Source organism: Lepus europaeus, chromosome 11 (assembly GCF_033115175.1).
Source record: "Lepus europaeus isolate LE1 chromosome 11, mLepTim1.pri, whole genome shotgun sequence".
Classification (NCBI taxonomy): Eukaryota; Metazoa; Chordata; class Mammalia; order Lagomorpha; family Leporidae; genus Lepus; species Lepus europaeus.
This window is the reverse complement of record NC_084837.1, coordinates 79,658,446-79,681,768: the sequence shown is the minus strand read 5'-3', so window position 1 is coordinate 79,681,768 and position 23,323 is coordinate 79,658,446. Positions and strand designations below refer to the sequence as shown.

General features: G+C 38.2%; 1 protein-coding gene across 1 annotated transcript in view; it reads left to right on the top strand.

The window, feature by feature from the left end:
• ALDH1A2 (aldehyde dehydrogenase 1 family member A2) overlaps positions 1-23,323 on the top strand; it is a 121,822-nt gene that overhangs the window by 72,863 nt on the left and 25,636 nt on the right. Inside the window, exons 5-7 of the mRNA XM_062206006.1 lie at positions 3,590-3,651; positions 5,677-5,805; positions 5,932-6,045. Coding sequence (XP_062061990.1) covers positions 3,590-3,651; positions 5,677-5,805; positions 5,932-6,045 — 305 coding nt within the window. The remainder of the gene's footprint in view (positions 1-3,589; positions 3,652-5,676; positions 5,806-5,931; positions 6,046-23,323) is intronic.

Below are 23,323 nucleotides of genomic sequence, written 5' to 3'. Positions count from 1 at the left end.
CCCTGCACCCACATAGGAGACCAGGAGGAAGCACCTGGCTCCTGGCTTCAGATCGGTGTAGCTCCGGCCATAGTGGCCGTTTGCGGGGTGAACCAACAGAAGGAAGACCTTTCTCTCTGTCTCTGTCTCTCTCACTGTCTAGCTCTGTCAAATAAATAAAAAAAAATTACAGTGTTAAAGAGAATAAAAAATAGAATGTTGTTGGAATTATATGAATTGTTTAACTTTTTTGAAAAGTGAGTTTGGCAGTATTTATGAAAATGTGAAATGTACATACACATCAATCAAGAAATTCCACAGACATAAAGAGTCTTCAAAAATTTGTGGAAAATGCATATTATGAAAAAACTATGCATGAAATTCAATTTTTAAACATTTTTTATTTGTTTTTAGGATTAATTTATTATTTGAAAGACAGAATTACAGATAGCAGAGACAGAGAGAGAGAGGTTTTCCATCCACTGGTTCACTCCACCTGTCTGCAAAGGCTGGAGCTGGGCCTATCCAAAGCCAGGAGCCAGGAGCTTCTTCTGGGTCTCCTACATGGGTGCAGGGGCCCAAGGACTTGGGCCATCTTCTGCTGCTTTCCCAGGCCATAGCAGAGAGCTGGATCAGAAGTGGAGCAGCCAGGACTCAAACCAGCGTCCATATGGGATGCTGCCTCTCAGGCACTGGTGCTTTGCCACAGCACCGGCCCCTCAAGTTTTTTGTGCCAAAATAAGCCTATTCTCTAATCCCATTATTCTACCAACTTTTTGAAGTTGCCTCATTTATGCAGAAATACATAAAATAATAGTCTTTGTAGCAGTACTTAAAACAGCCCAAGCTGCCAGAAGAGTTGTCCCTCAGGAGAGTATAGGACTACCATTATTTATTGAGCCAGTGGAGAAACATGAACCATGGAAAAGATGTGTTAACTTATATGAAAAAAATTAACTATAAGACTGAACAATATTACCCCATTTGTATTTTTAAAAGAGAAGGTGGGCCGGCGCCGCAACTCAATAGGCTAATCCTCTGCCTGCGGCGCCGGCACACCATATTCTGTCCCGGTTGCCCCTCTTCCAGGCCAGCTCTCTACTGTGGCCAGGGAGTGCAGTGGAGGATGGCCCAAGTGCTTGGGCCCTGCACCCCATGGGAGACCAGGAGAAGCACCTGGCTCCTGTCATTGGATCAGCGCGGTGGCCATCGGAGGGTGAACCAACGACAATAGGAAGACCTTTCTCTCTGTGAATGAAAGTTCTTTGGAAAGGTGCACCAGCAACAGATTGTGGTCAATTCTAGCAAGAGGGACTGGGGCTCAGAGGTCCAGGGAAGAGAGAGGTTTTGATTATTAAAACTTGTAATTTGAATTTAGTTGAAACAGTTTGGTGTAATGAATGTTAGTGACTTAGATGAGTTGAGAGACAATGATAAACAATCTAATTTACTTCATGTCTCTTCCTCCAACCGACACACTTTTGTCCCCAACTTCATCTCCATTCCCTAATAGGGGTGTGCTTCCAAGAATTTCCTGAGTGTCTTCACTTTCCCAGGGGACTGCTTTAGGAAGAGGAAACAAATACCAGTTACAAAGACAAAAGTCTGGCAATCAAAGAAAAACTATTTTGTCCAGTTCTGGAATGAAAAATGAAAGGCTATGTATTAAAAATGAGCCATTCTTTGGTTATTTCAACCAGTCATTTAATATAATTCAGATAAAAATATTTTTCAGATCATGAAATTTTCCTGAAGAAGAATTTGGTTTGGACTTCCAGAGGCATTATCGCTATTGCCTGTTGGTCCTATAGGGAAACATGGCTGTTACATTTCTCTTAAGATCCTTTACTCTAACCTCTGCAGGACTGGGGAGCATTCAGCCCGCAGACCATACAAAGCCCATGAAGTCATTTTATCTGCCTCTGCCAAAGCAGTCACAGGCAGGATTCACAATTCAATAAATCCATAGCAGATCATTTTTTAAATTGATGGTTTTGCATGGCCCACGAATGATGTTATAAATATCCAAATGGCCCTGGGCAGAGAAAAGGTACCCCACCCCTGCTCTAGGGATACAAGGACATCCTCATGGCCGCCTTTGATGTGAACTTTTGCCTCCTTTTTTTTTTTAATATTTATTTTATTTGAAAGAGCTACAGAAAGGGAGAGAAGAGGGAGAGAGAGAGGGGTTTTCCATATACTGGTTCACTTCCCAAATGGCTGCCAACGACCATGGCTGGGCCAGGACAAAGCCAGGAGGCAAAAGCTTCTTCCAGATATCCCATGTGGGTGCAAGGGCACAAGCTTGTGGGCTGCCATCTGCTGCTTTCACAGGCACATTAGCCGGGAGCTATGTTGGAAATGGAGCAGCCAGGACTCGAACTGGCACCCATATGAGATACTGGTGCTGCAGACAGCAGCTTGACCCACTGTGCCACTGCACCAGCCCCACTTTTGCCTTCTTTAAATAGCTCTGACATGCCCATGTTCCACAGTACCCAGGGAATACATTTTGATACATTGTTTCAGTTATGAAATATATCTTAGCTTTACTCCTCACTTTTTCCAGTTGCCTAGTATTTGAAATTTGCCCCATAACACTTTAGCTAGCTTTTTTTGTTAATACTTAGAAAGATATTTAAATTTGGGGGTACCTCCTTTTTTAAATCAAATAACTATTCCACAATTTAAATTTTTGTTTGTTTGTTTATTTGAGAGGTAGAGTTACAGAGAGAGGGAGAGACTGAGAAAAGGTCTTCCATCCACTGGTTCACCCCCCAGATGGCTGCAATGGCCAGAGCTGAACCAATCTGAAGCCAGGAAAGAGGAGTTTCTTATGGGTCTCCCATGCAGGTGCAAGGGCCCAAGCACTTGGGTCATTTTCCCCTGATTTCCCAGGCATAACAGAGAGCCAGATTGGAAGAGAAGCACCTGGGACTTGAACTAGCTCCCATATGGGATTCCAGCACCGCAGGCAGAGGCTTAGCCCACTATGCCACAGTGCCACAGTGCCATTTGACACATGGTTTTCTGTATTTTCAGTTTCACCCCACAGGATTTCTTTAAAAAATCATTTATTTGTATTTTATTTGAAAGCCAGAGAGACAGAGAGAGAGAGAATCTTCCATCTGCTGGTTCACTCTTGGCCTACATCACAGGCTGGGCCAGGCTAAAGCCAGGAGGCTCTAACAACTCCTTCTGGTCCTCCATGTTGGTGGCAAGGGGTCCAAGTACGTGGGCAGCTATCCACTGTCTCCCAGAGTGTGCATTAGCAGGAAGCTGGATCTGCAGTGAGGTAGCCTGAAGCTAGGCACTTAAGCTGCTGCACCAAACACTCGCACCAACATGGGACTTCTTTTAGTTTTAAACTTAGTCACACATTTGTCTTTCTTTGGCCCTTGAAGTCCTAGACATCTCTAGGTGTCTAGGAGCCGTATCAGGAGATGCCAGAGGAATGCTATGCCAAGTGACATCTTCTGCTAGCTTTTGGGCACACCAGAGTAGGATGATTCTTTATTTCATTTCTACTTTTGCTGCCATCAAAGTTCTCCCTCTGCATTTTTCCCTTCTAAGCTGCCCTGCTGGAAGTGACCATGCTTCTTTCTTTCAGATGGAGACTACTTTACCTTTACAAGACATGAACCCATTGGAGTGTGTGGACAGATCATCCCAGTGAGTGCATCCCCTCGCACCTCGTATTTATTTTCATTTGACCCAGTTCTCTTAAAGGCGCATAAAACATGGTCCTCTGCAATGTGTGTTTTCCATTACTGCGGAAAAAACTGAGTTCATGTTGTTGACATATCTTTAACAGCCTCCCTGCAAATGCTTATTTGAACAGGTTAATAGGGTTTCAGCTCCGTTACCAGGAGTTGAGTTCTCAAGTCATGGAATTCTCATGATTAAAATAAGCAAAGCAAAGCACAGTGTATTAATAACCTGCCCTTGGTTATGGATGTCCATTCTGCTTATAGAAAATTAATGCTTTGTTATATTTGCTTGTTGATTTTTTAGAATTATGACTCACCATCTTTCCAGGCATATTATTTTATATGGTCTATTAATGCCACTCTCTCCCACTGTTTCTTTTCACAAGAATCTAGATAGAAGACACTGCGGAAGACACAGCAGTACAATTCACGTCACGGTCATAATTGAAACCATGCCGGGCTGTTGTCTGTCTTGCAAAGGGAAATAGATGTAGTGCTTAGTGTTTGGATTGGAACATTAAACATTGTCCTTTTCTTTCTCTCACACACACCCTTGGCACACTACAAAACATCACTGAATCTTCTAACAGTGCTAGCTAATACTTCTGGCAGGGGCTTCAAGGGGAAGCTCAAATTAAACTCCTGAAGTACAGACAAGACATTTTTCCCTTTTTGAAATACATGAGAATAACTCAAGATAATCTTTGGTTTGGGGAGCCAAACATTTTGGGAGGCCTTAATACTTGTTCAGATGGTTGATAAGCCCTGACATACTGTGAAATTTATTAGAGAAAGAAAAGGGAAAATGAGAGGTTTGGTCAAAGTTCTTCTGCTCCCAGCCCTGTCCTGCACCCCGGGGAAATCCTATTTGGATCAGCTCAAGAGTGAGTTCTGTCACTTGGATTGCGGGATTCAAACCTGCTCTTCCTGCCTTCCCCGGACTCCCAGGGCTGCAGCATCACTGACAGGACAAGAATTGCTTGTCAGCTAGCTCCAGCTCAATTACTGCCCTCCAAGATTTATATACTGTAGATGGAATTAAAACATCACCGTGGACTCCCAAGTTTATAAACAACTAAAGGGAAAAGAAATTGGGTGTTTGGTGAAGGCAAGACACTTGTATATTTTTGCAGGCTTGCCAGAGCCAGTGAGAATCCTTCAAGGGTGGCAGCTGAGGCACTTCAGGCAGAAACACGTTGTGGTCAGGGGCCGAAGGCAGGCGACCAGGAATTCTGTTTTCTCTCCTAATGAAATTATCAATGACACCTGATAGTGCTAAGACTCATGCCTAAGTTGATGACAATGCAAGCTTAGGATCCTATGAAAACCAGTTTAAACTATTTTAGACTCTGAGTTCTTATACTCTCAAAAATATATTGTAGTCTCCATTAGCTTATTTTGCAGAAAAAAGGAAACAAAAATTTTTGCATACTCCTCAGTGGAGATACTTTATTTTTTGTAATGGTGTTCTGTGATAAAATATGTATGTAAAGAGTGAAGTGCTACCTTGAAAAACTCAGTGACTTAAATATAATTCACAGCTGGAATTTCCTTTTCTAGTTCTTTGGCAATGAAGAACTTTCTCAGCAGTGTGAAGATCCTGGTGTAAAAATCCCAAATACAAGAAAAAGTTTTCATACACAAGAGCTTATTGGAACCAAAGCACAATTTAAAAAATACATAATCAGCAACAATGAGAGACTAAAACAAAACAAAGAAAAAACAAAACTCCCTTTTTTGCAATGAAATTTCTTTTGGTGGGTAGTTGAAATAGAGTAATCTGTTGAACAGAGGGGAAAAGGAGAACTTTTTTTAGGTCAGTGCTTTTCTGTTCTTAAGGAAGTATTACAAATCCAAACATCTATACTTTGTGGTGGACAAGATTTATGTTGAGGACTAGCTAGAGAAATTTGAGAAGTCACAGCTTGAAAACAAAGTAGTAGAGGAATATTTTTCCATCTATCAACCTTGAGTTTATTCCTTTCAGTGGAACTTCCCCCTGCTGATGTTTGCCTGGAAAATTGCTCCAGCCCTGTGCTGCGGCAATACAGTAGTCATTAAGCCGGCAGAGCAGACACCACTCAGTGCACTGTACATGGGAGCTCTTATCAAAGAGGTAAGAGAAATTGACTTGAGGTATGGTTCCGATTCCCTGAACAGTTGGAATTTGCTAGAGCATGTCCCATTTAACGTGATGCATCAGCTTTCACAAGCCACATTTCCTCCAACCCTGTTTTCTTAGGCTGGCTTTCCACCTGGAGTCATCAATATTTTGCCAGGATACGGGCCAACAGCTGGGGCAGCAATAGCTTCTCACATTGGCATAGACAAGATTGCGTTCACAGGATCTACTGAGGTAGGTGCCTGAAAAACCATGGGTTGAGGAACCGTCCTGAGAATGGGTAGAGGAGATGAAAGAACACTAAAAATCGTACCCATATACTGGACATCAAACGGGCAGCGAGTGCTCAAGCTCACAAAGGAAACACTGGTATTACATATAGAACATTGGTGAATGGCAAAGCCAAGGTGCATATTCACCATTTCTCTGAGTACTGTGATGCCATTTGTGTAAACACTGTCCCAGAAGCTACTGTTTGGACACTTTGAGTCAAGAACAATAATGACAGAAGCAAATTAAGAAGCTGAAAATCTGGAGTCTCTGGTAGAGATAAGGGAAATACAGCTTTCTGTTTTCATTGTTTCATCAAGTCCTATAGATGGAACTGATGTCTCTGTCCCATGAGCCATAAGGGAGGACACAGAGCAGGAGTCAACTAATATTTTCTGTAAAGTCAGGTAGTAAATGTTGGAGAGCTTGTTTGCAGCTACTTAACCATGCTCTTATAGCACCAAGCAGTAATAGATAATAAACTGATGAGGGGCCATCACTGTGGCCTACTGGGTAAATCCATCGCCTGCAGTGCTGGCCTGCCATATGGGCATTGCTTGGAGTCCCAGCTTCTCCACTTCAAATCAATCTCTCTGCTATGGCCTGGAAAAGCAGTAGAAGATGGCCCAAGTCCTTGGGCCCCCGCCCCCACATGGGGGACCTTGGAAGAAGCTCTAGGCTCTTGGCTTCAGATTGGCTCAGCTCAGGTCATTTTGGCCATTTGGGGAGTAAACCAGCAGATTGAAGACCTCTCTCTCTCTCTCTCTCTCTTTCTGCCTCTGCCTCTTTGTTACTGCCTTTCAAATAAATAAATAAATCTTTTTTTAAAATAAGACTGATGAACATGGCTAAATGTCAGTAAAACTTTTTTGGGCATGGAAATCTGAATTTCATTTAATTTTCAAAAGTAATTAATTTATTCGAAAAGTAGAGTTACATAGAGAGAGACAGAAAGTGAGAAATTTTCAGTCCACTGGTTTACTCCCCAAATAGCTAGAAAGGCCAGGCCCCGGGCCAGGCTGAAGCCAGGAGCCTGGAACTCCATCCAAGACTCCCATGTGGGGGGGGGGGGGACCCAAGTGCTTTGAACATATTCTGCTGCTTTCCCAGGCGTGTTAGCAAGGAGCTGGAGCAAAAGTGCAAAGTAGCCAACACTTAAACCAGTGCTCATGTGGAATGCCAGCATTGTAGACAGTGGTTTAACCCACTGTGCCAGAATACTGGTCCTAATCTTAATATATATGAATCACAAAGTGTTAATCTTGCTTTATTTTCCAGCCATTTAAAAATGCATATTTGTTGTTAGCTTGTAGGTTATACCAAAAAAGGCAGCAGGCCAAATTTGGTCCGTGGAATGGTCATAATCTGACAGACCCCTGGTGTAGAATCACAAGACTGACTGCTTAGGAAATTTATAGAATGTTACTCTAATATGTCTTTGACTCAACTAACATGATAAAAGAGAATCCAACTCATCCTCTTACATGGAATCTCACGGATGACATCATCATTGAGCAAAGGATGTGCGCAGGTCTAGAATAGTGCTACTTAGTAGAAATAGAATGAGCAACATTTTTCATTGAAGATATACAGTTAGCCACATTAAAAAATATAAGTGAAAACATTTTTAGTGATTTATATTTAATGCATCATGTCTAAAATATTATCATTCCATCATATAATCAATGAAAGAATTATATTAATATAATATTTTTATTCCCTTTTTCATATGAGGTCTTTGAAATAAGGGATGTGTTTTTACATTGTAGCACATCTCAATTCAGACTAGCCACATTTCAAGTGTTGCATAGCTATGTGTGGCTATTAGTACCATATGGGACAGCACTAGTAGAAATATGGTTGTATCAGTTAGAGTTAATGGCATTTGGTTAAAATAATTCATGTTAATAAATTTCATAAGAAGTTGATTAATAAGCTTTAATATTAATTCAGTTAGAAATGATTGACTTTTACGTTTTTCAAGAGTTAATCTTGTTTGTTTCCAAACTTATTTCAGTTGTATGTGTTAAAGCAATTTTGCAATTTAGTGATATGTGTATAAAGTAAAATGTGATTGTGAAAGAAAATTATTGTTGCTATGTAAACTCAATCTAATGCTTGAAAATATTTTCTGTGGGATAGATGGTAAGAAAAAAGGCAATCAGGAGTGGCAAGACAATTGTAAAAGATTGGGGGGAAATATAAATGTAGATAGAGCGTGCACCTGAATTACTTAGCAGATGTTTTTAAGTCCCCACTTCACTTTAAACTGAACTCTTTTAATAGTGTTCTAGGGGCATGATCTGATCAGAGAGGACAAGTGGACCCATTATGGTCCTATTACAAAAGACTGGAGAATGAATATACATACTTTTAAAACTAAAATGAAACATTTAATGTATCTTTTACTACTTTCAGCTTCTTTTTCTGGTGGTCCCGATTGACTGACTTTTAGCATATAGTTTTGTAAAATAAAAGTTTTTTTTAATAAGAATGAGGCCATAATATATAAAATGAAATACAACTTTCATGTCAGTATCTAAATCATCCTTCTTAGTAGCCGCATGGACTATGTTTCATTATATCATGATTTAGTTAATAGTCCATTAATGGACACTTCAGGAATTTTGTTTTCATTTCTTTACTGTTTTTCCTATTAGACTACTGAAATATAAATCCTGAGAAATCTCGGAAAACTTTTCATTTGTTGTGTACATGTGTGCGTGTATGTGTATGTTAGATACTCTGTTGGATATATTTCCAGAAGTGAAATTGTGAAATAAAAGGACATTTATATTTCTACTCACTTAACAAGAATACATAGGAGTGATGAGTTTCATTTGTATGATTTCATTATGTGTTAAGCATATTGAGTTTTTGTTTGTTGTAGAATCTACAAATATGAGTTCATTTGCTGTTTGCTTTTTAATTTTTTGAAAAATAGAATTGTTTGCCATACACAAATTTTAAGTTCACTTAGTAATGTTTTTCAGTCTTTCTGGATTTCCTTTTATCTCAGCAAAAATCCCTCAAAATTATACAAATTATCCTTAACATTTTCTTTCAATTTAATTTTTTTGTTTAAATCTTTAATTTGGAATGTATTTTCATGGATAATGAAAGATGGTGGGCAAGTGTTTTTTATAGATGAACAGTCAGTTACTTAATATCATTTATTAAACCATGTACCCCTTTGCAACTTATTTGAATACAATGTAACATTACATGATAAATTTCTATATATATTTTTCTGTTTCAGAACTCAATAATTTTATTTAACTCTTTCAAAAGTAACAGACCACTTTAAAATTAAGTTTTATAAGATGATATAGAGATGCCTTCTTACTTGGTTTTATAAAATCTTTTGGTTATTTTTGGAAGTTTATTTTTCCAGATGGAATTTCAGATTGATTTTCTAAGCAACTTGCCTCCCCCCAAAAAACTCACTTTGGAGTTTTGACTAATGTTGCATGTCTGTATTAAATTGCAGGTAAGTGCTCTCAGTCATATTAACCTCTCATCAGGAACATGGTAAACAGCTATTCAGTTCTTTGTCCTGTAGTGTTCATCACTGATGTCATTAAATAGGCCTTAGGCATCTATTATAAGTTAATTTCTATGTTACTTAATATATTCTTCTATGACATTTTAAAAAAAGATTTATTTATTTATTTGAAAGAGTTACAGTGGAGAGAGAGAGAGAGAGAGAGAGAGAGAGAGAGAGAGAGAGAACGAGCTCTTCCATCTGCTGGTTCAACCACCAGGGTCGGGCCAGGCCAAAGCCAGGAGCCAGGAGCTTCTTCTGAGACTCCCACGTACTTGGGCCACCCTCTACTGCTTTCCCAGGCACCTAAGCAGGGAGCTGGATCGGAAATGGAACAGCTGGCATCAAACTGGTGCCCATATAGGATGCTGGTACTGCAGGTGGCAGCTTAACCTGCTGTGCCACAGTGCCGGCCCCCTTCCATGATATTTAAATAGGAAAACTAAGCACTTTTTTTAAAGTTACAGTATCACGTAGGGGAAAACTATACTGAATAGATGGAACTTCACCTTTCATGACTAACAGAAAGTTGTAATATGAGTCAGTTAAATCATAAGCAGTTGTTCTAAGGGTTCTTGGGTTTAAATCTTTAAAGATCTCTTTCTGACAGTTTGAGTGATGTTATTGAAGCACAATTTACATCTCCTTACATAGCCGTTTAGCACACCCATGTAACTACCACTCAAATCAAGATGTAGAGTACTACACAACCCTGTGGAGATTTCTTATGCCTCTTTGTGGCTAATACTTTTGGCCCCAGACAGCCACTGAGCTTTTATATTAAAGTTGCCTATTTTAAGATTTTGTGTCAATGGAACGATAAAATACGTACTCCCCTGTGTAGTGTGTGTGTGTGTGTGTGTGTTATTGTTCAACATTTAATGTATTATTGATGCTGTCAGGTTTAAGTCCCCCATCTTGATTTTTGTTTGCTTTTTGTCCTATCTGGGTTTTGATTAGTTTTCTCCTCTTTGTACTGCCTTTTTTCTTGGAAGAATTGAGTCATGTTAGCACTGCACTTTGTCTCTTATTTTGAATGATCAGGTAGACCTCTTTTTTAAGTAGTTGTTTTAGTGTTTTCAACTTGCATTGTAGTCTCAGTCTACCCTGGATAGTATTAGGTTACTTCATAAAGAATGTGATAACTGTACAATAGTATCATTCTGTTTCTCATCCAGTTCTTTGTACTGTCGGTGCTCTATAGTTTACTTATCCATATGTTATATGCCCTGCCATGAATTTCAACTGTTTTTATTTTTTTAAGATTTATTTATTTTATTTGAAAGTCAGAGTTACACAGAGAGAGAGAAGGAAAGGCAGAGAGAGAAAGAGGTCTTCCATCTGATGGTTCACTCCCCAATTGGCCACAATGGCTGGAGCTGCACTGATCCGAAGCCAAGATCCAGGAGCTCCCACGTGGGTGCAGTGGCCCAAGGAGTTGGGCCATTTTCCACTGCTTTCCCAGGCTAGACCATAGCAGAGAGCTGGATGGGAAATGGAGCAGCCAGGACTAGAACCGGCACCCATATGGGATACTGGCACTGCAAGCGGCAGCTTTACCTGTTTTTGTTTATAACTTTTCTTAATGAAAGAACAGTTATTTTACACTCACTCCCATACTACTCATTCCTCATTCCTGACAACCTCCTCCCCCACCTTTTTTTTTTTTTTTTTTTTTTTTTTTGGTATAGGCCCTAGTTTTCTTCTGGTATCATTTTCCTGGTCTGTAAAGATCTTTCTTTAGTATTTCTTGCAGTGAATGGCTATTAGTGATTAATTTTGTCAGCATTTGTCTAAAAATATCTTTATTATATCTTCATTTAAAAAATAACCTTTTTTGTCATCTGGAATTGCAATTCGGTAGTTTGAAGACTATAACGATGTCATTCTAGTTCTTCTGACCTGCAGTGTTTCTGAGACATCAGTAATCATTCTTACCTTTGTTTTACTGTATATAATGCTTTTTTCTTGGCTTGCTTTTAAGATGTTTTTACTACTTTTCAGTAGTTTATTGTGATGTGGGTTTTTTTGTATTTTTCTGTCTTGTAGTTCATTAAAATTTTAGGGTCTGTGAATATTATAGGTTTCTCCAAATTTGGAGAATTTTGACCATTATTTCTTCAAAAATATTTTTTCAAATATATTTTGCCTCCCACTTCCCTTTCCAATTACATCTACATTAAATCACCTGACATTATACTGTATTTTTAAGCTCTATAAGTTCTATGGGTTCTTTTTTATATATTTTATTTATTTCCTCTTTGTGTTCCTGTTTTTAACTTTTTAGACAGACTTCTGATATCTAGTTTTTAAAAAGACTTATTTGAAAGGCTGAGTGACAGAGGGAGAATGGGGGTGGTGAGAGAGAGAGATCTTACATCTGCTGCTTTACTCCCCAAATGCCCACAGTGAGCCAACCTGAAACCAGGAACCAGGACCTCTATCTGAATATCCCATGTTGGGGGCAGAAATACAAGCACCTGGGCCATCATCCGCTGCCCCACAGGCTTATCAGTGGGAAGTGGAATTGGAAGTTTGGAGCAGCCAGGGTCTGCATGAAATAGACTGATGTGGGATGCGGCCATCTCAGGTGATGGCTAGGTTGCTGTACCACACCTATACCAATAGCTTTTAATGTCCACATCTGTTAATTTTAATATATTGGTAATACCTGGATTTATTTATGTTGCCTCATGTTTTTCCTGACTATGTTTCTTTTCATTTCTGTTAATTTTTGAAAAGATCCTGGACACTGTGGTCATTATTTTGTTGAACATATGGATTTTTTTTGTCATTCTTTAAAGAGTGACAGGCCTTTTTTCCTGACTGGTGAGTAAGTCCTTGTGGTTCAGCTTGACTTTCTGAGACTTAACTTTTTAAGCTTTGTTAGGACCATTTTATCCTTACTGAGATTCTTTTGGGGGTTCAACAAGGACTCAAGGACTTTCCATTCTCAGAACTCAAATGTCTCCAGCCCTGTCTGAGTTCTGGGAATTATTCAGCATACAGATTTCTTGATATTTGATTTTTTTGGTTCAATCTTCTGGAGTCTCAAGTCTCAACCTGTACATTCCCAGCTTAGCATTCAGCCCAGGACTCAACAGGACCTCCAGTGTGGATGGGTGGATTCCTAGGCTTTGTTATGTCTCTCTGGCACTCAGTTGTCACTTTGTAGTCATCTCAGAGTCCATGGGCTCCAACCTCTATTTTATCAACTCAGTGAGACTGGCATGTTTTGCTTTGGTCTTCTCATCCTATAAGGCAATCTAGGAAGTCTCTTGGCAAAACGTATGTCTCTTATTTGTTTCATTTGTCACTAAATCACAGTTCCATATTGGTCTTGTCCAACGTTTGAAGAATTCAATTTCATATAATTTTCTTGTTGAAGATGGTAGGACAAATCAGTACCAGTTACTCAATCACGCATGACTAGAAGCAGTAGTCTCCATGGCTCCTTTTTTTATTAATTTTGATCTAGTTCTTTGATTTTCTCTATGTTTCATGCAATATCAAATTACCCTTATGCTCATAGGTTATCATTGCTTCAGACTGGATGTACGGTGGTTAGTGAGTTACAACTTTACCTACTTCAGTTGAGATAACTAAAGTCTTTAGACTACAACCTAAGGACATTTGGAGTAAGAAGATTTGTATGTGGTATAGAATATTTAAATAGTAGTTTAGTTTCATAAATACTTTTAAAAAGCTCTCTGGATGATCTAACTTGCATATCATTTGCATATCAGGGGCATTCTCTTTGGATTTTATCCCCTAGGCATTCTCTTCAGTACCTCAACTAGTAGTATTTGATGTATAGTAAAAAACACTCTGTTGGTTGTATGAGGGAGGAAACACTGAACTTGTTAAATAAAAGTTCAGTCTCAGAGTCAAAGTTGATGTGTCAAGGGGACACTCCTTATTCCTTATGATTAATATAGTTACAGAAATCTTCAACAAAAGCAAACAGAATATCAATATATGAAAAAGGATTATATACAACAACTGAGTGCAATTTATTCCAAGAATGTAAGGTTGGTTTAATATAAAAAGAAAAATCAATGTATATATTCCACATTAATGGCATAAAAGACAAGAACAATATAATCATCCCATAGACTTAGAAAAAGCATTCTTTGTATTATGTATTTATTTGAGAGGTAGAGTTACAGAGACAGAAAAGTCTTCCATCTGCTGGTTCACTCCCCAAACGACCACAATGACCAAAGCAGGGTCAATCAAAAGCCAGGAGCCGCGAGCTGCTTCTGGGTCTCCCACACGGGTACAGGGGCCCAAACATTTGGACCATCTTTACTGGTTTCCCAGGCCTTTAGCAGAGAGCTGGGTTGGAAGAGGAGCGAGCAGTTGTGACATATACCGGAACTATTATGGGATGCTGGCATCACAGGCGGAGACTTGACCTGTCACACCACAGTGCTGGCCCCCAAAAGTATCCAATTCTTTTTTTTTTTTTTTTTTTGACAGGCAGAGTGGACAGAGAGAGAGAGAGACAGAGAGAAAGGTCTTCCTTTGCCGTTGGTTCACCCTCCAATGGCCGCCGCGGTAGCGCGCTGCGGCCGGCGCACCACGCTGATCCGATGGCAGGAGCCAGGTGCTTCTCCTGGTCTCCCATGGGGTGCAGGACCCAAGCACTTGGGCCATCCTCCACTGCACTCCCTGGCCACAGCAGAGAGCTGGCCTGGAAGAGGGGCAACCGGGACAGGATCGGTGCCCCGACCCGGACTAGAACCCGGTGTGCCGGTGCCGCAAGGCGGAGGATTAGCCTAGTGAGCCGCGGCGCCGGCCGAAAGTATCCAATTCTGAAAGGTCTTAGACTGTTCTAACTCCATTGTTCTCCCATTTTTCCTAAAATTCACTTCAAAATTCCAAGTTTAGTCTCTTTAAATCACATGTGGGGACTGGCACTGTGGCATTATATGCCAAGTCTCTGCCTGTAGCGCTGGCATCCATATGGGCATTGGTTCATGTCCTGATTGCTCCTCTTCTGATCCAGCTCCCTGCTAATGGCCTAGGAAAGCAGTAGAAGATGGCCCAAGTCCTTGGTCCCCTGCACTCAACGGGGAGACCTAGAAGAAGTTCCTGGCTCCTGGCTTTGGATTGGCACAGTTCTGGGCCATTGCGACCATTTGGGGAATGAACCAGCGATGAAAGACTTTTCTCTCTGTCTCGCCCTCTCTCTATAACTCTGCCTCTCAAATAGATGAAAATCTTTTTTTAAAAAATCACATGTGATATGTGGAAAGGGCTTCTATTTTAAAAATATAATCTGTGATATAGGCTAGAGTTTTAAACCCAAAGTCTCTCAACTCAATTTTACAATTATTTTATTGAACTTTTAAATGTCAAGAACTATGCTAGACTTTGGATATGCAAAGGTGAACTCTTGTGGGGCTCAGCCTAGCTCAGATGAATATATGACTATTACAGTGTGGCATATATGGGAGCGTGGGGGAAGAGAAGAACTACTCTGCACCCTTTTTCCTTGCAAATTTCCTAACTTTCAAGATAATTCTGAGGCAAAGGCTAGAACTGAAATTCTCTTGTTTGACATAGTTTTCCAATGTATCTGTTCATTTAGCATAAATGCCAGTTCATTCAAAGGTAATATTTTAAGGAGAAGATAAAGCTACATTTTAATCCCACAGTGGGAAGAATTTAGGTCTATGCTCCTTTTCTCTTATTAGTGATCTCTTGGAGAATGAAATTATAATGGTTGGGAACCAAGTATAAAAATAACTTGGAAGAAAGAAATGCCAGCTGTGGGGATATTACAGAAAATCAACAAGTACTGGTATCATTCTCAAAATCTTTCCCAGAATTTTCACACAAGCTCAATATGTGTGTGTGTGTGTGTGTTATTGCTGGAGTATAAAACAGCAATTAAAGTACATTGTTTCTTCTCAATATCAAATGCAGTCCTTGATATTTTTGTCATTCTAGCAATTCTGCTTTTAACAGCATTTAAACTCTAGAGTTTAAAATTTTAAATTAATTCTCAATAAGAGTCTCCTTAATGGGTTATGAAAAGCCCAAGTTGAGCATAAGTCTAGCCCTAAAACTCTAAATCATATCAGATGGGACATGTTGAGGAGTTAATGTATGTCTGGTTTCTTAGGCTCCTCAACACTTGGCAGGGTGAGCCCATGCTAGCTACCAAAAGTTCTATGTCTGCTAAATACAAAACTTCATTTTTCTAGTGTATGTAGTTAATATTTAAGAGACACCACTGTATGTAAATTTAGGTAACAAAGTAGGTATTCTTTTATATCTATTTCTCATAAATCATCTAGCTAATCTTCAAATTATATTGCTCTAAGTCACAATCGGGCCAAGTTGATTTCCATCTACAAACTACATCTATGGCTTACCATAAGCAAAGAGAATTCTTAGGCTACAGTTAATGATCAAAGTCTGATCAACGTGATGATCCACAAATACTCCTCACAGAATTTTACATTAGTTTAGGAAGTGTAATGTAATTTAGGTTGAATTCAGTTCTCTCCTTTATTGAGAGTTACTTAAAAAGAAAATAAGGTGCTTTTCTGTGCTTGCTAAGATGAAAGCTTGAGAGAGCACTGCATTTGCAGCACTATACTCTTTTTCTATCAAGAAGACTAGAGGAAATAATCATTTTTTTCAATAAGAAATTTCAAATAGTCTTCAAATTGTGTAAATCCAATCAAGATTAGATATGTCAGAGTCATATTGGACTCTGCCTAGTCATATTGGATGTAGCCTAATTAATATATCTATTATGGTTGTATGGATTCATTCATGGTACATATTATTTTTTTAATCTCTGAAGGCCTAAGCTTTCTTATTTGTAGATATTATCATAGATTATAAGAATGAAATAACTTATTTATTTAAGGTGCTAGGCACAGGGCCTAATTTTCAGTAAAATGTCAATAAATATTTACTGTTTTCTATTTATTTTTAGATGAAGTTACAGAACAATTAATGCTTAGTATAATAGAAAGGGCATTGGATTCAACAAATCATAGATCAAATTCCAGCCTTCCTGTTTTATGTGATCTTTGGCAAAGTATTTATTCTCTTTGGTCTTTCATTCCTGCATCTACTAAGATTGCTTATCAGTAACCTCCTTCAGGGTTATTTGTGAATTAAATATATTTGAAAGTTCCAATCATATGCTTGGCACACTTTAAGAACTCAGTAAATATTAGTTGACTCTGAAACATCCATTTGCAAATAATATATCTGTTGAACTAATTCCTGTTCTTCTCTGGCAGCTTTACTTTCTTTGAGTTTGTTTTGTGGCTTTTATAAATATTTTTACAAATATGTTTGGCTTCTAATAAATGTTTTTGTGTGTGTTTTGCTGTTCTGTTTCACTTTTTGGAAGTCTGCCTGAGTGCTTGCTTGTACAAATCAATTTTCAATCCTTCTTCTTTGTAGGGGGCCATTTAGAAGAGGTTGCTTGGTACCTATTAACTCAGTTATGATTTATTGCTGTGGCTACAGTTGAGGAGTGGGCACTCCTTCAACCAGGGTTTTCCAGTATTGAATTTTGGTGTAGAGAGAAATATCTTTGCAGAAAACTGGGGTGTTCTCCAGTTACCATTGTTTTAATCTTTATTTTATTCTTATTTTTAGGGCTACCTCACCTACGGTGGTGGGGGTAAGAGGAATGCTTGTTAAAATCTAGATTTCTGGGCAACACCCGAAGTCTTCCAAATTGGAAACTTTGTAAATGATCAGGATTCTTGTATTAATAAACTTTTCTAGTAATTCTTTTGTTCCTTGATGTTCAAGAATCACTAGTTTATACATAATTTGAATACTTGGGCATACTCCAGAACCTGTTCTTAGGGCCTCTTTGAAAAAAAGAAAGAACTAGTTCTGAATTTGTGTAAAAATAGAACACTTGTATAACCCCAAAGGTATCATTCATTTTGCCTGCTATGTCTGTAGTTTTATTCCAGCAGTAATCTCTCCTAAACACATTAAGGGGGAAAAATGAATTTAAAATCAGATTAGCAAAATAAGGCATCATCAAGCATTGCCTGTGACCATGAATTACTCATCAAAGAAACAAACAGAAATGCTGGTATTATATTAAACATTGCAAACTTCTAAAGATTCATACAAACTGCAAAACTATATAGTATTGGTGACCTGGTAAACAGCTGGCTGAGGGCAGAGGATCTTCCTGAGGTGTGAACAGAGGTCTGCTTTGATTGTATTTCTCAGGATGAAGCTGTGATTCACACAGGGCAACTATAAAGTAGTAAAACTTATTTATATAAGCTACACCTCATAAACAGGTAACATAGTATCTCCTGTGCCATTTCTCAATCTGTTTGTAGTTAATTACATTTTATTTTGTCCTTCCTCCTTGTAAACAAGGGATCTTCAAAAAGCTCATTGAAAAATCATTTAAAAAAAAAAAACTGCATGTATTTTAAAGTTTTACACCACTTCTCTTGGTTTCATTATTTCTCTAAGCCTTCTGAAGCACTCTCATTCTGGAGCAGCTCTTTAGTCCAGAAAAGCGTTACTGAGGTTTCTAGCTGCAATAGAGAAATGACTTTGATAATCTCAGAACTAAGATTTCTTGTGTCACCCAATAAGCTTTTGAGTCTCTACTCTTTGCCTGGTGTATAAAGATGCCCACAAGTTACTCTATACTATGCAAATGAAGGAACTGGACTCACCCAGCATACAGAGAGAGCATAGAGGTGATTGTTGGAAAAAGCACCTGAATTTTTTATGAATTTGTCCCTCCCTCTCTCCTCTGTTTCTTCTGTGCTGCAGTCCTGGTCGTCGGAGGAGTCTCTAAGGTTAGTGCAGCTCCTGTTCTGTCTCTCGGCACCATTATGCACCCAGGACAATTATGTCCCTTGTGTAGAATGTTTAGCTGATGGATTTATAGGATATTTTACCCTCACGGCTGAGCTGGTCGTAATTTCTTCTTAAGCAATTTTTGTTGATTTATTCCTTATCAGTGTATAGCAATATTCCTTGGAGAAAGTTCAAGATTCATTTCAGTAATAACTGGCTTTCTGAACATGGAAATTAACTAGCTACTTCCTACTCTGGCTCTCTTCCTTCTCCCACAAAACTGTCAGCCTACAAGATTTTTTCATCTGTGGTAAACTATCTGATTTATCGATTAAATTCTTTATTTACCTATATGAAAATAATCAAATGAGTGAATCAGTTTAATTTAGGATATTTAATTATTAACCTGTCTTTTGAGCTCTAAACTTGAGCGCAGAATGCAGATCTCTACTTAGACATCCACCACCTGCTAGACAATGTCTGAACTCCTTAGATTAACAGACAAGTTAATACACAACCTGGCCCTTGCTTTCCTCACCCTCTTCACCTGCTGCGCCTTGCCAGGCATGCTGGCCCCACCAGTCTGCTTACAGACCCCCAAATGTTATGTGTCTTTCACAGTTCCATGATGTTGCGTGTGACATTTCTTCTGTCTGTAATGAACTTTCTTCCTTTAGTCTACCTAGTGAGTCCTTAGCTCAGTGATTTTTTTTCTACCTTATTTATGTAAATAAATAAATGGAACTGATCAACTTCTGTGACTATGATGCTTTCTTCTTAGATTAATAATCTCAAATGTTGCCTTCATTTCATTCCAATCATTGTAATGTATTGTATTGTCCCCTGAGATATTCTTTGCTATCATCACTTTAGCTTTGCTTAAAGTTTCCTTCTTTTCATTATTTTGTTCCTTTTCAAACTCTAATTACTTTAAAATGATTGTAGTTAAATTTTCCTCATTTGTTTAATTGTCCTGTTAAAACCATTAAATCATATTTTAAGTAGTCATATAAATTCAATATAGTTTTTCTGCCATTAGTCCACTAAAGACAACAAAGACATACATAGCATATGTGCTCTAATAAAGTAACACTTATATTATTAATGTATCATTACTATAGCTTTGTTGAGATATATTTGATATACGGTAGATGTTATATACTTAAAATGTACAGCTTAGTGTTGACATATATATCTTATCCATCAACATAGTTTAGATGCTGAATTTGTCCATCACTCTCAGAATTTTCCAAGTGCTCCTTTATAATCTCTCCCTCTACCCCAGCCCCACATTTCTGGACAATGATCTGTTTTCTGGCACTGTTTATTATTTGTACTTTCTAGAATTTTGTGTCATGGAAAAAAACAGTGTATACTGTTTTGTCTGGCTGTTTTTACTCAGCACAATTATTTTGAGATCCATCCGTATTGTTTTGTATATCAATAATTCATTGTTTTTTAATTGCTGAGTAATATTCCATTTAGCTGTTGATAGATATCTGGATTGTTTTCAGTTTGGAACTACTAAAAATAAAAGCTTCTGTGAACATTCATATAGAGATACAGATATATAGATATATGCTTTTCTTTTGGGTAAATACTTGGGTGTAGAATGGATGGATATGATAGGTTAAAAAACTTCTAAACTGTGTTCCAAAGTGGTTGTACAGTTTTATATTCCTTACAGTGATATACTCATGTAAGACTTCCAACTCCTTCCCATTCTTGCCAACATTTGGTATTGGCAGTCCTTTAATTTGTAGCCATTCAAATAGGCATACAGTGTTTTCTCAGTGTGGTTTAAATGTTCATTTCACTATTGTTGAGCATATTTTAGTTTGCATATTTGCTACTGTATAGTCTTTCAGTCTTTACCTAATTAGAAGTGGTGAGTTTTTTTCTTTTTGTTGAATTTGAAAGTTTTTGTATATTCTAGATGCAAGTCCTGTATACTTTGTAAATATTATCTATTAATCTTTGGCTTGTGTTTTCATTCTCTTAACAGTTTTTAAAGAACATAAATTCTTAATTTTGATTATGTCCAGTTTATCAAATTATTTTATGGATTAGGCTTTTTGTGCCATGTCTAAGAAATCTTTACCTAATATAAGATCATAAAAATTTTCTTCTGTGTTTTCCTCTAGGAGTTTTATGGCTTTTCTTAAACATTTAAGCCTGAGTGTTCTATTTTGAGTTAATTTCTGTGTATGTTGGAAAGTAAGAGCTATATATATATACACACACATTAATATGGATGGCAGTAGTTCCTGCACCGTTAGGAAGACTGTCCTATTACCATTTAGTTGCCTTCAAGCCTCATTCAAGCATGACTTGTCCATATATGTTTAGATCTCTGTATAGACTCACTGTTTTCTTTCACTGATCATGTGTCTGTCTACTAATATCACACTATTTTGATTACTGTAGCTTTATAATAACATAGGTAATTATCTTCATGGAATAATATTTACAACTAGATATGTCATCTTCAAAGATGGAACTGTTCATTGGGGAACTGAGAGGGAAAGAGAAGGGAGAATTTAGGAAAGAAAAATAGGGTGAGGGTAGCCATGTAAAGCATATTGCTGTTAGGAATTAATCCCAACTGGTAACTTTTTGTAGTGTACACAGAGCAGATTTCAGCTAAACTTTTCCTACAGAGTCTACACTTGCTCTTTGTATTTCTCTAAGGAAACCTACTTTCATTTGGAGAGGAACACTCCTGTGGCTTTTGGTCTATCTCTTAGTTTCTTCTCTGCAGTGACTTTAAGAGGATCAGCTTGATCTTTATTCTTCTGTAACTTTGTTGGCTACTTGGGAAATTGTATCGGTCTTCCAGAGTGAACATGTCACTTAAATATGGATTTGAACATGGCTTCTGTTATGATTACCCTAGGAGATGAGACCTATTGGTACATCACAAAATGTCTGGAAGAATCAGCAGTAAAAAACTTATTTGAGGTGGCTGCTTTCCATCTTACTTTAGCAAAAGGCCTTTTAAAAGCAAACAGAGTTACTCAGATTAAAGATAGGATTAATTTCTCCTTATGCAGCTAGATACATAAGCAATGCATGTAAATATTTAATAAGTGAATATGAAAGGGCTCTTATAAACATAGAGTCAATAAACAATCTTAATAAAGTACAGGAATAGAGTTTGCATTTCATTTGGTATAGTGTTTTCTTTATTCAGTAGGATTAACAAACCATGATTTCATCATTAGTCAACAAGATAGTAGAGAGACCATCAAAGAAAACTACGGGAGAGTCCAGATTGATTCGTGCCAAACAAATGTTTGTAGCTAACAGCTGTATTATCACTGATTCTGATTTACACAGCTGGGGTTCTCCTTTCATTTCCTAAGTGAGATGAATGTCATGTTGCATGATACAGACACCATCTCTGCTGCTTGAGTAATGAATTCAGTCAGCTCTCTGTTTAGCCTCACCCTTCTTTGTAGGTGAGGAAAGCAGATTGTTACAGTTTTCGCTATTTTTTTTTTCAAGCAATGAGGCCTTTTTCTAAGGTTGTGTGAGTCCACTGGTGAACTATTGAGTATTTTAAAAAAAAATACTAGTTTGATGTGACAAAACTTTTGCATGTATATATTGCTTTCTTCCCTTTTTCATTAGTTCAATCTAAATTTGGGTACTGAAGAACAAGCAAAAGGATGCTATAGACTCTGGCTAGCTGAGATTCCTTGATTTACTCTCTAGGAGAGAGTAAAATGGCTACAAGGAAGATTCTGCAGTTTTCTCTCCTTTGAACTCATGCTGAATAAGAACAGGTGCATTTAGCTCACCTGTTAGTGGATATAGGATAGTACCTCTAACTTGAATATTCCATGCTTCTTCCTATCAAAGGAAAGAAAAGAAAAAAAAGTTAATTAAAAAATCTGAAATGGAAATGGGGAGTCTTATGTAGCAAAAAGATAGCTAAATGTACAGGACAGTAGATCTAGAAATGTTAGTTGTAGGTATTATGTGTGACCCATCCACCGAGAAGGTCTAGAGAAGCAGAGAGACCACAGGGAGAAGCGTTGGCAGAGCAAAAAGAGCCCATGGCTTGCTTTGAGCAGTCTGGGTTCAGGCCTGGCTTTGCCACTCGGTGGGTGCCTGTCACCAAGTCATTTCTTGGTCTCTCTGAGGCTTGTTTTTATGCAGCTATAAAATGGGGCTAACAATGCCTGCCTCCCAAGATCACCAAGAAGATCAAATAATGTTTATGAAAAGAAGTAGTACAGAATAGATGTTCAATCAATGAAAACATTAAACAAATGAATAACAGAATAAATGATGGAAGCTTAGAGACCAGTATGAGAGAAATTTCTTTAAAAACTTTTTAATTCTATGGTTCTGAACCCTGGTAACACATTAAATGTTCTTGGAATCTTTTGAAGAATACCTATGCCTGCGTGCTCCACTCCATGAAAAGATGATCAGAATCTATGGAGACAGGGCCCAGATCTAGCAAAAGACTTTAAATGTCCTGGGAATTCTGATGTGCAGCCAGTATTAGAGCCATAGAGATGAGGAAATTCAAGCCAAAGATAAGTAGGAGGAAAGCTCAGGATTTCTCCTGCTAGTTGTAGCAAAGCTAAGCCTTGGCCATAGACATCCTAGAAATCTCAAGAAAAGTTGTCATGTTCCAACTCAATGACACGGTAAAGGTTACTGAAAATCTTATGTGTATATGGACGCATGTAAAGAATAAATCAGAGTTTGTTCACTGACAAATTCAGTCTAATAGAAAAGACACCTGTCATACAAGTATAGTGAAAGTGTTATGTGCAAAGTACCATGGGATCAGAGGAGGACCGCCAAACCCTGTGGGGAGGGTAGAGATGGAAAGCCAGCTAGCTACTCAGAGGGATA